Here is a 15,870-nt window from a genome sequence, read left to right on the forward strand (position 1 = left end):
CACGCCATTCTCCTGCCTCAGCCTCCTGAGTAGCTGGGACTACAGGCGCCCACCACCACACCCAGCTAATTTTTTGTATTTTTAGTAGAGATGGGGTTTCACTGTGGTCTCAATCTCCTGACCTCGTGATCCGCCCGCCTCGGCCTCCCAAAGTGCTGGGATTACAAGCATGAGCCACCATGCCCGGCCACCTGGCTAATTTTTAAAAATATTTTGTGAAGACAGGATCTTAGTATGTTGCCCTGGCTGGTCTCAAACTCCTGGGCCCAAGTGATCTTCCCACCTTAACCTCCCAAAGCACTGGAATTAACAGGTGTTGAGTCACCACCTCTGGCCAGACATTGCTTTAGATGAACTCTTCATCTGTAAAACCAGCCTGATACAGCCTATCACATGGGATTGTTATGAAGACAAAATACATAACTTGACATGTAAACCGAAAACTGATCAATATGGGACTCTGATTGAATTAGATAATGATTCCAGCAGAAAATGTTGTACATCTGTAGTTTTCCTATTAGACAGATGCATTGAGAGGAACTCCAGGTTAAAGCTGGAGTTCCCCTTTGATCCCACTTTTATCCTCTCTCTCCTCCTGAAACCCACTGCTTTTTCTCCAACCTGATGGCTCCCACTCTCACACTTCCAGGGCAGCTTCCAGTCTGTGTGTCAGAAAGGGTTTTTACAGCCAGCCATTTGGTTCTTGATGGTACATCTCTCCCACTCAAGCAGACTGGGTGCCATCCCCTGAGGCCCCAACCTCTCTCCGGGTCACTGCATCATAGTCACCGTTAACATAAATTGAGTACATCCTCTCTACAGTCTACACACTTGAAATATGTCATCTATCTTCTTTATCCTTCATGGAACTCTCTTAGCGGTTTTATAGGTAAGGGCACATTGACATGAAGTCACTTGTAGTTACAGAGCCTGCATTTGAACTCAGTAGTCTGATTCCAGACCCCACATACTTCTCCCTGTGCCTACTGTGCAAGAACAGGATCCGTGAAAATAGCTTGCACAAGTCTCATGTTGTTCTAGAAACTGAGTTATAATTCAAGTCTACTTAAATACAAAAGCTGTGTCTCCTTGGGTCCCTTTACAGTTCTCTCACCCAGTTTCTTCATTCATGTCTAGCAGCCACCACTCTTTGGAATGCCTTCCTGTGAGTGTGTTAAATGCCCGTGTTCATTAGAGCTCCTTGCTCTGCTACTCACTAGTCCAAGACAATCCTGTTTACAGCCATGGCTTGAAGTTCCAGCTTGTGTGTTGATGCCTATGTTAGCCCAGGCTGTCATAACCAAATACCTTACAGAAATTTATTTCTCACAGTTTTGGAGGCTTGAGGTCTGAGATCAGGATGCCAGCATGGTCAGTTTCTAATGAGGGCCCTTCTCCTGGCTTGTAGACAGCCACTTTCTTGCTGTGTTCTCACCCAGCAGAGAGAGAGAGAGAGGTCTAGTCTCTTCCTCTTTTTTTTTTTTTTTTTTTTTAAGACAGAGTCTCACTCTGTCGCCCAGGCTGGAGTACAGTGGCGTGATCTCAGCTCACTGCAACCTCTGCCACCCGGGTTCAAGCAGTTCTCCTGCCTCAGCCTCCTGAGTAGCTGGGATTACAGGCGTCCACCACCATACCCAGTTAATTTTTGTAGTTTTAGTAGAGGTGGGGTTTCACCATCTTGGCCAGGCTGATCTTGAACTCCTGACCTCTTACCCGCCTTGGCCTTGCAAAGTGCTGGGATTACAGGTGTGAGCCACTGCACCCAGCTCTTCCTCTTCTTATAAGGACATTAATCCCATCAGATTAGCAGGGCCCACACTCATGACCTCATCTAAACCTAATCACCTCCTATAGGCCCCACCTTCAAATGCCATCACATTGGGGTTAAGGCTTCAACATGGGAATTTGGGAGGGGCATGAGCCTTCAGGCCATACAGTGCCCAAAGGTGTGTCTCCAGCCTGGCCCTTTCTCCAGCTCCAGAACTGCCTTTCCAGCCACCTGTTAGCTTCCAGTTGGAGATGCATGAGGACCAACCTTGATGTCTGCATATACAAGAGTGAGCTCTTCCCCACCTTGCACCCAGTAGGCTTCCTCCCATGCTTCCAGCTTCAGTGAAAGACACCAGCATCAACTTAGGACCCGGGCCCTGGATGTCAACCTTGACTGAATTATTGGAGTGTTCTTGGGAGGGAGACTAGATAAGTCAGGGCTGTGAGCTCAGCTGCTGTCCAGCTTCAGTCTGATCCTTCTGGAAACTCTGGAGTGTGAATTGCACCATAATTAATGACTTTTGTGCCTGCCAGTCATTGGCATTGGCTGAGGGGCAGGTCTCTGGAGAAGGGGGCAGCCATCTGGTGTTAGCAGCCACTGCCCAGCGCAGCAGGGAGTAGGTACATGGGTCTGTAGAGGGAATCTGGACAGAGACCCAGTAGTGGCCATAATCCCACCTGTCCAGTTGCAGGCAGCATGAAGCCACCACAGCACCCCCACATGGGGTCTGTACCTATAAAACTCACCCGTAGAACTGCAGAGCTGAGTGCAAGCTCTCCACAGCGAGTCTTGCTGCCAGCGGGTGAAGGAGAGGAATGACTGTTCATCATCAGTTCAAGTACTTGTCTTGTCCAGGGAAGGAGTATTATAGTTAATGGATCTAGAGTGGAGACTCATGTTCCCCTTCTGACAAGAAAAGTAACACATTCACATGTTTTATAAAAAGTATTTATTAAAGAAAAGTTCAAGAACACATAGCCTGCCCATTTTAATGAAATGATATAGGAAAAAATCTCCCAAATATAGATGATGGCCCTCCTTCAGCTCTACTGTCATTTTTTTTGGTCCGTATCCTGTTCATTTAGTCATTCCACAAATATATTGAGCACCTCCTATGTGCCATAGGAAAATACAGCAAGGAAAAATAGACAAAGTGCTGAGCCCTCTTGTAACATACATTCTAGTATGGGGAGAGAGACAAGTAGTAGTATTAAAAGAATGTTATATGGTGATAAGTGATAGGATGAAAAATCAAACAAGGGTACAGGTTTAAGTAGGATGGTCAGAAAAGGTTTTATTTATACAGAAACTATTTTCACAAAGTTAGGAAAAAGTCAGGGAACAGATAGGCAGATACCTGATGAAGAGGATTCCAGGCAGAGAGAATGAAACAGTCAAAAACCTGCACTGATGGGCCAGCCGCAGAGGCTCATGCCTGTAATCCCAGCGCTTTGGGAGACTGAGGCGGGCAGATCACCTGAGGTCAGGATTTGAGACCAGCCTGGCTAACATGGCAAAACCCAATCTCTACTAAAAATACAAAATTTGGCTGGGTGTGATGGTGGGCGCCTGTAATCCCAGCTATTTGGGAGGCTGAGGCAGGAGAATTGCTTGAACCCGGGAGGTGGAGGTTGCAGTAAGCTGAGATCATGCCACTACACTCCAGCCTGGGCAGCACAGCAAGACTCTGTTTTTTTTGTTTTTTTGGTTTTTTTTTTTTTTTTTTAAAAAAAAGTGTTTAAGGGACAGGAAGAATAGTAAAAGTTAGAGCCAAGAGATAGGAGGCCAGGGAGGTACTTTATAATTTTTAATTTTTATTTTTTGAGACCAGTCTCACTCTGGGCAGCACAGCAAGACTCTGTTTTTTTTGTTTTTTTGGTTGTTTTTTTTTTTTTTTAAAAAAAAAAAGTGTTTAAGGGACAGGAAGAATAGTAAAAGTTAGAGCCAAGAGATAGGAGGCCAGGGAGGTACTTTTTAATTTTTAATTTTTATTTTTTGAGACCAGTCTCACTCTGTTGCCCAGACTGGAGTGCAGTGCTGTGATCTTTGCCATGTTGCCCAGGCTGGTCTTGAACTCCTGGACTCAAGCGATCTGCCCATCTCAGCCTCCCAAAGTGCTGGGATTATGATGTGAGCCACTGTGCCCAGCCATGGTTGGTGCTTTTACTCTTAGTAATACAGAAAGCCATTGGAGAGCTTTGGGTTTAAGAGTAAGGGGGGAAATGAGGCCATGAGAGGGATGACAATCAGTGGAAAGGTGGTGGGACTGATGGCATTAAGTCCAAGAGAGAATGTTCGTAGGGGTTGGAGAATGGGATTCTCACAATTGGAATTATGGAAGAGTTGTATTTGTTATGAGGACAAGATATAAGCTTTGATCCTGGGAGTAAGGTAGGTTGGAGGATGAGATCATTGAAGAGGTCAAGGAACTGAGAGGCCATGGTATTGAAAAGATCAGTATGCGGACATTGAAATTACCCACGAGTTGTGACCTGAGTATTGTTGGAGAAAATAATGGTGTTTTAGTCCGTTTTTTTACTGCTATAAAGAACTGCCTGACACTGGTTAATTTATAAAGGAAAGAGGTTTAATTGACTCACAGTTCAGCATAGCTGGGGAGGCCTCAGGAAACTTAGAATCATGGTGGAAGGTGAAGGGGAAGCAAGGCACCTTCTTTACAAGGCGGCAGGAAGGAGAAGTGCCAAACAAAGGGGGAAGAGCCACTTATAAAACCACCTGATCTTATGAGAACTCACTCACTTTCACGAGAACAGCATGGGAGAAACTACCCGGTGATTCAACCTTCACCTGGTCTCTCCCTTGACACGTGGCGATTATGGGGATTACAATTCAAGATGAGATTTGGGTGGGGACACAAAGCCTGACCATATCAGAGGGTGACCTACAAAGTTGTGGACGACTGTAACAAACAAGGGAAGCAGATAATACAGTAAATTATTCCCATGGACTTCTGCAGCATTTCACAGTGATAGCCCGTTTCCCATTTACACCCATTTTCTTCTGCAACACTGTTCTTTCTTAGTGCATAACTGAGTTATTTCTCCACCTCCCCTTCACTGTCGGTTCTTTGCTCGCTGTTCACCTGTACTCTCTTTTCAAGTATTACCTTGTCAAAGTCCTACCCAATTGCCATAGAATAAAAGCTGAAAAGTTTTTCCAGAGATATGTGTGCATAAGTGTGGGGAGGCACACGGGAGGGCAAGAAAATGGAAATATCTTTTGAGTGCATTCTGAATGAGACGCTTTGTTTTTGTTGCCTTTAATTTTCATTCAGTCTTGTGAGGTACTGTTGGATCTGTTTTATACAATAGGAACTAAGGCTCAGAAAGGTAAAATAATGTCTTAGACCAGCCAACCACTAAAGTAGTAGAGAGAGGATCTGAATGTCTATGATTTCAAAATTTGGATCTTTTACTTAGCTGATGTTACAGCCACGAAATAAAGATAAAAATGGTACCACCAAATTGGGATTTAGAGTGAATAATTCTATCCCAAAACACCAAAAATACATGCTTATTACAAAATAAATATGCCATACAACTGATATGCTAGCTGTTACAAAAACAAATTAGTTCTCTCTAGTACTCACATATCTATTTTATAGCACTCATCAGTGTGACTTGTATAATGGTCCTATTGAAAGTCTTCTGGGATTACAGGCGTGAGCCACCACTCCCAAGGCAGGTGGATCACCTGAGGTCAGGAGTTCGTGACCAGCCTGGCCAACATGGCGAAACCCTTCTCTATTAAAAGTGCAAAAATTAGCCCAGCATGGTAGTGCGTGCCTATAGTCCCAGCTACTTGGGAGGCTGAGGCAGGAGAATCACTGGAACCCGGTAGGCAGAGGTTGCAGTGAGTTGAGGTCACGCCACAGCACTCCAGCTTGGGTGACAGAGTGAGACTGTGTCTCAAAAAAAAAAAAAGTCTCCTATTCCTAAATTAGGAGCAGGGATCAGGCCTGTCATTCTAGCATCATCTAACAAAGTTCCACAAACAGAGCAACCAAATATCCAAGATCTGTGATCTTAATAACAAATTCACATATTGTCTTTTTTTCTATAAAACTTTGAAATGTCTCAGAGATCCCAGTATTTTGGCATTCACACTACTGTCCTGGGTCTTATTCAGTGGTTTAGAGACCACTCGCTTATGTGTATACAGTATTTCTCAATGAATCCTTCTTGATTCATTAGCCTTTTAGAGAAAGGACCATGTGTTGAGGGTCTTAGGCTGTTTGAAAGAGAAGGTGAGGGCTAGGGAGGAGAGCTTTCCAGACAGAATGTGATAATATGCAAAGGCATGGAATCAAGATGCACAGGAAATGAGCATGGGGTAGTTCTGTAGGACAAACAGTTCAGTGACTGCTGGTAAATTCAGAGAGGATGGACATGCGGCCTGGGATGAAGCCATCGGTGGCCTTGTTTGTCTTACAAACCTTAAAGGCAATATGAATACCTTGAAAGATCTTCAAACAAGCAAGTGACCTGGTCAAATTTGGGTTTCAGAAAGATTATACTCTGGCAGCCTGGGACAGGTTTAAGATTAGGATTAAGGATGGTTGAGCCTGGAAATAGAGAAGCCAGTGAAAGAGCTGTTACAACAACCCAAGTGAGAAATGATGAGGGTTTGCGCTGGGGCAGTGAAGAGGAGAGAAGAGATCTAAGTGTCTAGGTGGATGTGATGTGTTCATTGAAATAGGTATTAGAGGAGAAACATGGAGAGGAGCAAAGTTCTGGACAAGTTGGGACTGCAGTGACCTCTAAATGGCGTTGTCTGAGGCAGTTGGAGATGTGACAGGAGAGGCAAACATCTATTAATTTGTCACAAAAATGTTAAGGGCATTGTCCACTTCTTCCTTTGGTATCCTTTATATAACGTCCATCCTAGCCCAATCAGCCGGAGACTACCAGGGATGAATCTGTAGTCTGATTTGTGAATGCTTATAACCAGGAAGACCACACACCAGAGGAACTGTGGGCATCTCACCAACAAAGAAAAAGAGAGTTGTTGGAAGTTTAGGGGAAGAATGGAGTTTAGGTAAAATTTAAATGAAATGGTGTTTTGACAACCTCAGTACAAAGCATAGGTGTCATCATCAGCTGTGGATTGAAAAATGGACCAGGGTTTTCTTCTTTGAAGTTAAAAGATTGAGTGTCATGTTCATGTTAAGAAATGTTATTTGACATTCTGAAGTTGAGTTGGAGATTAAGGCTGCTTCTGTGTCAGGGTGCCTTAGATCTTCTAGACAAAAGTGGGATGTTTCCTTCTTACAGATAAGACTTCAAACAGCAAATTTCTAGTAGTTGATGATTTTAGACAACAGGATTTCTCAGTGAATAAGAAAGCAGTAGTCACTCAAATAACGGATCTATTAGCACACTCCATGGCTGTAGTACACCCTCGGGAGACATGTTTCCTTTCAGCTAACTTTGTGTGTCTGTTATCCCAGCTTGATTGATACAGGGCAAGGCAGATTTTTACATTTGCAGTCCAAGCTAATTTTTACTTACAAGCACCACTGAAATATTTAAGAATTAAATCCTAAGGAAGGCTTTTAACAAAAGAACTAGTGTTTTGTAGTCTGACAATGAAGATGAATTTAGAGTTGGTAAGAAAAATGGTCCAGGCTCGGCATGGTGGCTCACGCCTGTAAATCCCAGCACTTTGGGAGGCCTAGGCAGGTGGATCACTTGAGGTCAGGAGTTCGAGACCAGCCTGGCCAACATGGCAAAACCCCATCACTACTAAAAATACAAAAAAAGTAGCCGGGCATGGTAGCAGGTGCCTGTAATTGCAGCTACTTAGGAGGCTGAGGCCAGAGAATAGCTTGAACCTGGGAGGCGGAGGTTGCAGTGAGCTGAGATTGTGCCACTGCACTCCAGCCTGGGTGACAGAGCAAGATTCTCTGTCTCAAAAAAAAAAAAAGAAGAAGAAAGAAAAAATGGTCCAATGTGTTCACATCTGAAGCCTTCTGACGTACCTGAGAGCTCTCTGTGGCCTTGGAACTTGCCTGCAAGCCTGACCTGTGTGCACATGGGTCCATTTCTTGAGAAGGTTCCTGAGTTATTCAAATTCTCAACATGGTCTAAAACCCAAAAAGGATTAGAAGTCACTGGTCTACACTCTCCTCAGAGACGTATTCATCAAATGCCTCAATTGAAAATGATTCTAGAATATAAATCACTTAAATTTATGTTGAATAATGTGTTACATTTAAATCTGTGCTTTTGCTTATCTAAGCTGCATAACTTGCCCTTATTTCAAATCCTTTTTTTTTCCCAACAGATAAAATATTTTGATAAAAGAAGAGACTACTTAAAATTCAAAGAAAAATTTGAAGCAGGACAATTTGAGCCTTCAAAAACAACTGCAAAATCCTAGGCTATTCATAAAGATTGAAAGTCTTCTTTCTGGACATTAAAAAAAGCTCTACTGACTATGGGACAGTAGTAGTTTAAATGATAGTGAACCTCAATACTTGTTCCCTGTATCCGACACTCGATAATTAAGATGATCAAGAACCAGATCTGTGAAGAATTGAAATAAAATGGTATTTAGTAAGAAATCTCTTTTTAAGAAAAAAAGTAAAACCTGTTATAAACACATGTGCTTTTTTTTTTTTTAATTAGAGGATGGATAGTACGCAGATGAAATTTATAATATACACAGAAGTGAAATAAATGGGAGTTAGCATTTTAATACAGGCAAGATCTATTACAACAGCTCAAGTGAGAAACGATGAGGGTTTGTGGAAGGTTTATAAGGAAGAAGGGTGAACTTAAAATATACAAGTAAAATAATAAAAGCCATCTATAAAAAAGCCCATAGCTAATATCACACTTAATGTTGGGACAGTAACTGGATGTCTAACTAGTCCAGTGAGACAAAAAAGAAAAAGCATACACACTGGGAGGGAAGAACTAAAACTAGCTCTACTCACATATACTACTATCTTACAGAATGTACCAATGGATGCACAAAAAGAGCTCCTAGAACTACAAGACAATCATAGAAACGTTGCAGGAAACAAGGTCAATATACACAAGGAAAACTGTATTCCTATATACCAGCAATAAACAATTGGAATTTTAAAAATACCATTTGTGAATAGCACCAAAAAAAAATTAAAGGAATACTTAGGTATAAATATAATATATGGAGGCCTGTATGCTGAGAACTAGAAAACACTTGGAAGGAGACTACATCAAATTAAATGAAGAGGTATACAGTTGGCCGTCTGTGGGTTCTGCATCCATGGATTCAACCCCGAACAAAAAATATTCAGGAAAAGGAAAAACAAGAGTAAAAATAATAAAAATTTAAAAATCGAGTATAACACCTATTTACATAGCATTTACATTGTATTAGGTATTACAAGTAATCGAGATGATTTAAAGTACAGGCATACCTCAAAGATATTGCAGGTTTGGTTACAGACCACTGCATTAAAGTGAATATCACAACAGAGTGGGTTACACAAATATTTTGGTTTTCCAGTACACATAAAAGTTATGTTTATACTGTTGTCTAGTAAATGTGCAATAGCATTGTCTACTTAATGTATATACCTTAATTTTAAAAATACTTTATTACTAAAAAATGCTAAAGATTCTCTGAGCCTTCAGCGAGTTGTCATCCTTTTGCTGGTAGAAGGTCTTGCCTCGAGGTTAATGGCTGCGGACTGATCAGGGTAGGGGTGTGGTTGCTGAAGTTTGGGGTGGCTGTGGCAATTTCTTAACAATTAAGTTTGGTGTATTGATTGACTCTTCATTTCACAAAAGATTTCTCTGTAGCAATTTTACCTGTAGTAGAACTACTTCCAAAATTGGAGTCAATTCTTTTTTTTTTTTGAGACGGAGTCTCGCTCTGTCGCCCAGGCTGGAGTGCAGTGGCCGGATCTCAGCTCACTGCAAGCTCCGCCTCCCGGGTTCACACCATTCTCCTGCCTCAGCCTCCCGAGTAGCTGGGACTACAGGCGCTGCCACCTCGCCCGGCTAATTTTTTGTATTTTTTAGTAGAGACGGGGTTTCACCATGTTAGCCAGGATGGTCTCGATCTCCTGACCTCGTGATCCGCCCGTCTCGGCCTCCCAAAGTGCTGGGATTACAGGCTTGAGCCACCGCGCCCAGCCAAGTCAATTCTCTTAAACCCTGCTGCTGCTTTATCAACTGAGTGTATGTCATATTCTAAATGCTTTGTTATTTCAACAGTATTCACAGCATCTTCACCAGGAATAGGTTCCATCTCAAGAAATCATTTTCTTTGCTCATGTCCGTAAGAAGCAACTTCTCATCCACTGAAGATAATGAGATTGCAGCAATTGTCACATCAGGCTTTTTTTTTTTTTTTTTTTTGAGACAGGGTCTCAGTCTGTCACTCAGGCTAGAGTGCAATGGTGCGATCTCGGCTCACTGCAACCTCTGCTTCCCGGGTTCAAGCGATTCTTCCACAACAGCCTCCCGAGTAGCTGGGACTATAGAGGCATACCACACCTGGCTAATTTTTGTATTTTTTGGTAGAGATGGGGTTTTACCATGTTGGTCAGGCCGGTCTCAAACTCCTCACCTCAAGTGATCTGCCCACCTTGACCTCCCAATGCTAGGATTACAGGCGTGAGCTACCGCACCTGGCCCGGCTTCACTTCTAATTCTAGTTCTTTTGTTATTTCCACCACATCTGCAGTTCCTTCCTCTGACCTGAAGTCACCTGCTGCATTATTAGCCCCTAACAAGTTGCCTGTCCTTTAAAACTTTGAAGCCAGGCATTGACTTCTCTCTAGCTCTGAAAGTCCTAGCTGGCATCCTCTTCCGAAAGAAGGCTGTTTCATCTGCACCGAAAATCTGTCTAGTGTAGCCGCCTTCATCAGTGATCTTGGCTAGATCTGGATGATTTGCTGCAGCTTCTGCATGAGCACTTGCTTCTTCACCTTGCACTGTTTTGGAGATAGCTTCTTTCCTCACACTTCATTAACCAGTGTCTGGTAGCTTCACAGTTTTCTGCTGTAGCTTCCTTACCTCTCAGCCTTTATAAAAATGAAGACAGTTAGGGCTTTGGTCTGGATAAGGCTTTGGCTTAAGGGAATATTGTGGCTGGTTTGATCATCTATCCAGAAAACTCAAACTTTCTCCATATCAGCGATAAGATTTTCACTTTCTTATGTGTTCACTGGAGTAGCACTTTTAATTTCAAGAACTTTTCCTTTTGCATTCACAACTTGGCTAAGCATTTGGTGCAAGAGGCCTAGCTTTTGGCCTGTGTCAGCTTTTGACATGGCTTCCTCACTAAGCTCTTTCATTTCTAGCTTTTGATTTAAAGCCAGAGACATGCCACTCTTCCTTTCACTTGAGCACTTTAGAGGCCATCAATAGTGTTATTAATTGGCCTAATTTCAATATTGTTGTCTCAGGGAATAGGGAGACCTGAGGAGAAAGAGAGATGGCAGTGAGAGGAGCAGTCAGAACACACACTTTTTTTTTTTTTTCTTTTTTTTTTGAGATGGAGTCTTGCTCTGTCACCAGGCTGCAGTGCAATGGCACAATCTCAGCTCACTGCAACCTCTGCCTCCTGGGTTCAAGTGATTCTCCTGCCTCAGCCTCCTGAGTAGCTGGGACTACAGGCACGTGCCACCACGCCCAGTTAATTTTTGTATTTTTAGTAGAGAGGGGTTTCACCATGTTGGCCAGGCTGGTCGCAAACTCCTGGCCCCAAGGGATCCGCCCACCTCGGCCTCCCAAAGTGCTGGGATTACAGGCGTGAGCCACGGCACCCGGCCAGAACACACATTTATCAATTAAGTTCACTGTCTTATATGGGTGCAGTTTGTGGCACCCCAAAGCAATTATAAAAGTAACATCAAAGATCACTGATCACAGATCACCATAACAGATAAAGCAATGAAAACATTTGAAATACTGTGAGAATTAGCAAAACCTAACAGAGAGACACACGCTGCTGAGAAAATGGCACAGATAGATTTGCTTGACACAGGGTTGCCACAAGCCTTCAATTTGCAAAAAATGCATTATCTGTGAAGCATGATAAAATGAGGTATGCCTGTATAAGGGAGGATATGTATAGATTATATGCAAATACTACACCATTTTATATAAGAAACTTAAACATCTGCAGATTTTAGTATCTGCAGAGAGTCTTGGAGCCAATCCATCATGGATACTGAGGGACGAATGTACTGCGTTCATGGATTAGAAGACTCACTATTGTTAAGATATGGTTGAATTCTCTCCAATCTGATCTGTAGGTTCAATACAACCCCAATCAAAATCTGAATAAGCTTTTTTGTAGATATTGACAAGCTGATTCTAAAATTTATATGGAAAAGTGAAGGAACTAAAATAGTCAATTCTAAAAAGAAGAACAAAGTTGGAGGATTCACATTACTTGATTTTGAGACTTATTTGAAAGGTATAGTAATCAACAGTATGGTATGGGCAATATGAAAAATACAGTTCAGCGGAACAGTAGAGACCCATACAAATAGTCAACTGTGTTTGGACAGAAGTACAAAGGCATTTCAACACAGAAAGGATCATCTTTTCAACAAATAGTGCTAGAAAAATTGGGTTTCCAAACCCACCAAAAATAAACTTTAACATCCTCACGCTTTGTACAAAAATTAACTCAAAATGGATCATAGATCTAAATGTAAAAAGTAAAACTATAAAACTTGCAGAAGAAAATATGAAGAAGTACTGCATGATCTTGTGTTTGGAAATGAATTTTCAGATAAAGCATCAAAAGCACAACCCATACAAGTAAAAGCTAAGTTGGACTTTATCAAAATTAAAAACTTTTGCTCTGCAAAAGATACTCTTAAAATAATGAAGATAAATTACAGACTGAGAGACAATATTTGCAAATCATATGTTTTATGAGGAACTTGTATCCAGAATAAATCTTGTAATTCTCAAAATAAGAAAATCCAGTTTAAAAGATTTTGTACATCTCAGAAGGTATACTCTAAAAAATGTATGAAAAGATACTCCACGTTATTAAACATTAGAGTAATGCAAATTAATACCACAATGATATAATCACTACACACCTATTAGAGTGGCTTAAATTAAAAAGTTGACAACACCAAGTGCTGCTGAGGATGCAGAGCAACAGTCATTCTCTGCTGCTGGAAATGCAAAAAATAAAGCCCCTTTGGAAACTAGTTTTTTACAGTTAAACATACACATACCTTATGACCCAGTAATCACACTCCTGGGTATTTCACCAAATAAACTGAAAACAAGACCTGTATATGAATATTTATTCAAAGCAGCTTTATTCATAATCACCAAAACCTTGAAACAACCAGATGCCTAAAACAGAGGAATGGATAAACTGTGATACATCTATGCAATGGGATACCACTCAGCAATAAGGAAAAATGAACTTCTGATTCACACATCATAGATGAGCTTTAAATGCACTTTCCTATGTGAAGAAGCCAGATCCGAAAGGCTACATATTATATGCTGCCATTCATAAGATTCTGGAATAGGTGAAACTGAAGAACAGAGAACAGATCAGTGGTTACCAATGGTTGGGATGAGGAAAGGTGTTGACCATGAAGGGGTTACACAAGTAAACTTTGGGTGACAAAACTGTTCTCTATGGCACTGTGGTGACAGATCCATGAGTTCACACTTGTCAAAACCTAGATTGTGCACTACAAAGAGTGACCCTGAATGCACATTAAAATAAAATCAACCAGGATATTGGGGGGATTACAATATGGAATGCAGGTTGTGATGAGTCTAGTTGTATTATAAAATACATGACATAACCCTTTTCAAAGAGGTGGGTAAGAAAGGGACTGACCTAAGTAACTGGAAAATGGTGTTTTGACCAGATACTGTAAGGCTATGGGCAAAAAGAACTGTACACAGTTGCTAAATTTGCAATTCTGAAACTATGTTTATATTAGGATTGAACAAACAAGTAAATATAGATAATGAGAACCAGGTCTATGTCAGAAAAAGCAGTTAAAAGCAAGAGGTGAATGTTAGAATGAATCCTGTGGTGCTAGATTGGTGTCAGAGATATCAGTACAAAGTCACGTTTATGTTCACCTGTCTAGACTGATAAAGGCAGAAACATCTACAGATATGTACCTACATGGGTTGGTAGACATACACGGATCCCCTAGCTCCATCCACTGACAGGGCTTGTAATTTGCATAGTGTCCAAGTATTCTCCCAAATATTAATTACTGTGGTAATTTTAACAGGTGTCCCTGAATTCTTTGATACTCCTCCCCACCACAGAGTTTACATTCCTTACCCTTTAGTATAGACTGGGCTTAGTGACTTTTTTTTTCCTGAGATGGGAGTCTCGCTCTGTCGCCTCAGCTGGAGTGCAGTGGCGCGGTCTTGGCTTACTGCAAGCTCCGCCTCCTGGGTTCACACCATTTTCCTGCCTCAGCCTCCTGAGTAGCTGGGACTACGGGTGCCCACCACCACATCCGGCTAATTTTTTGTAGTTTTAGTAGAGACGGGGTTTCACCGTGTTAGCCAGGATGGTCTTGATCTCCTGACCTCATGATCCGCCCGCCTCGGCCTTCCAAAGTGCTAGGATTACAGGCGTGAGCCACTGCGCCCAGCCTAGTCACTCACTTTTAACAGACTGAGGAAGGGGACAGGTAGCAGCTTCACAGAGAAGAATGTGGCAAGCGCAGCCTTCACCCGATGATGGGGGTGGTCCATCCTGCTGGTGCCATGCGCCATCTAACACGATGCGATAGGAAGGCACCTGACCACTGGCATGTTCTTCCTTAAAACCCACAACCTCAGTCTAATGAGAAAACACCAGACAAACCCAAATTATGGGACATTCACAGAATACTTGGCCAGTACTCTTCAAAAGTGTCCAGGTCATGAAAGACAAGGAAAGACTGAAGAACTGTCAGAGATATGAGGAGACTAAGGGGACATGCAATGTGGTATCCTGGGTTGGCTCCTGGGGCAGAAAACAGAATGGAAAACAGAGTGGAAAATGGGATACCTGAATGAAGCCTATAGACTAGTTAATTTCTTAGTTTTGATGGTTACCATGGTTATTAAGATCACATTAGAGGCATGTGGGTAAAGGGTGTATGAAAACTTTGTGTACTGTCTTCGCAACCCTTCTGCAAAAGTTATTTCTAAAGAAAACTACAGAAGAGAATATTTACAGGTAATGGACTCAAATTTAAATATTATTAAAAAGGACCCAGATATAATTGAAGTTCATTGCTGGGGAGTGATACATAGTTACTCATAAATAATTAAGTAATAAATGCCAGAGAAAAAAATCAAAAGAACAGAAACAGTCAATCAACACTTATAGATTCCATTCTGTTTCGATAATGATATACAGGAGTAATTCAACTCCTTTAGGTCCATGTTCATAGTTGTCAGAACCACTATTTGATCTCCGTGTGCAAAGGTGGTATGAAAAACTTCATACAAACTTTTTTTTTTTGAGATGGAGTCTCATTCTCTCACTCAGGCTGGAGTGCACTGGCGCCATCTCGGCTCACTGCAGCCTCTGTCTCCCAGGTTCAAGCAATTCTCCTGCCTCAGCCTCCCAGGTAGCTGGGATTACAGGTGCACATCACCACACCCAGCTAATTTTTGTATTTTTAATAGAGACAGGGTTTCGCCACGTTGGCCAGGCTGGTCTCAAATTCCTGAGCTCAGGTGATCCACCCGCCTTGGCCTCCCAAAGTGTGGGGATTACAGGCATGAGCCACTGCACCCGGCCATAAACTTACTGTGAGTGATTATGGCCTAGTTCATGGCTTTAAAAATAAATTAAAGCCTATTGCCTGAGCATTCTGAGCCTCACAGGGACGCTGGCTCTGCATCCTGCCAAGCGTGCTTCCCGAGGGGAGTACCGAGACGGAAAGTGACACAGAGGCTGATGACCCCTCTTCATTCGGAACCTTTGCCTCAACCTCCCTGGTCTCCTTATGACTCAAGGGTATGAGTGTTCACAGATGATCGCTGCTTTAACTCTGTATTATCATAGACCACATTTCTGAGAATAGGTGTTTCTAGGAAATAAATTATCTCTTAAAAAACCCATTC

At 42.1% G+C, this 15,870-nt stretch overlaps 1 protein-coding gene across 3 annotated transcripts in view; it reads left to right on the top strand.

Moving 5' to 3' along the window:
• Positions 1-8,399, top strand: part of LOC105507289 (cytochrome c oxidase assembly factor 6 homolog) — a 10,961-nt gene extending 2,562 nt beyond the window's left edge. For 2 of the 3 annotated variants that reach the window (XM_011935718.1, XM_011935719.1), the window contains exon 3: positions 8,078-8,399. In XM_011935718.1, coding sequence (XP_011791108.1) covers positions 8,078-8,173 — 96 coding nt within the window. In that variant the 3' untranslated portion in view covers positions 8,174-8,399. Of the gene's footprint in view, positions 1-3,794; positions 3,801-8,077 lie in introns of all 3 variants that reach the window. The other variant, XM_011935720.1, reaches the window with a different exon arrangement.
• Positions 8,400-15,870: the final 7,471 nt, after the last annotated feature.

The sequence above is a fragment of the Colobus angolensis genome, unplaced genomic scaffold, assembly GCF_000951035.1.
Source record: "Colobus angolensis palliatus isolate OR3802 unplaced genomic scaffold, Cang.pa_1.0 Scaffold148, whole genome shotgun sequence".
NCBI classification, from domain to species: Eukaryota; Metazoa; Chordata; class Mammalia; order Primates; family Cercopithecidae; genus Colobus; species Colobus angolensis.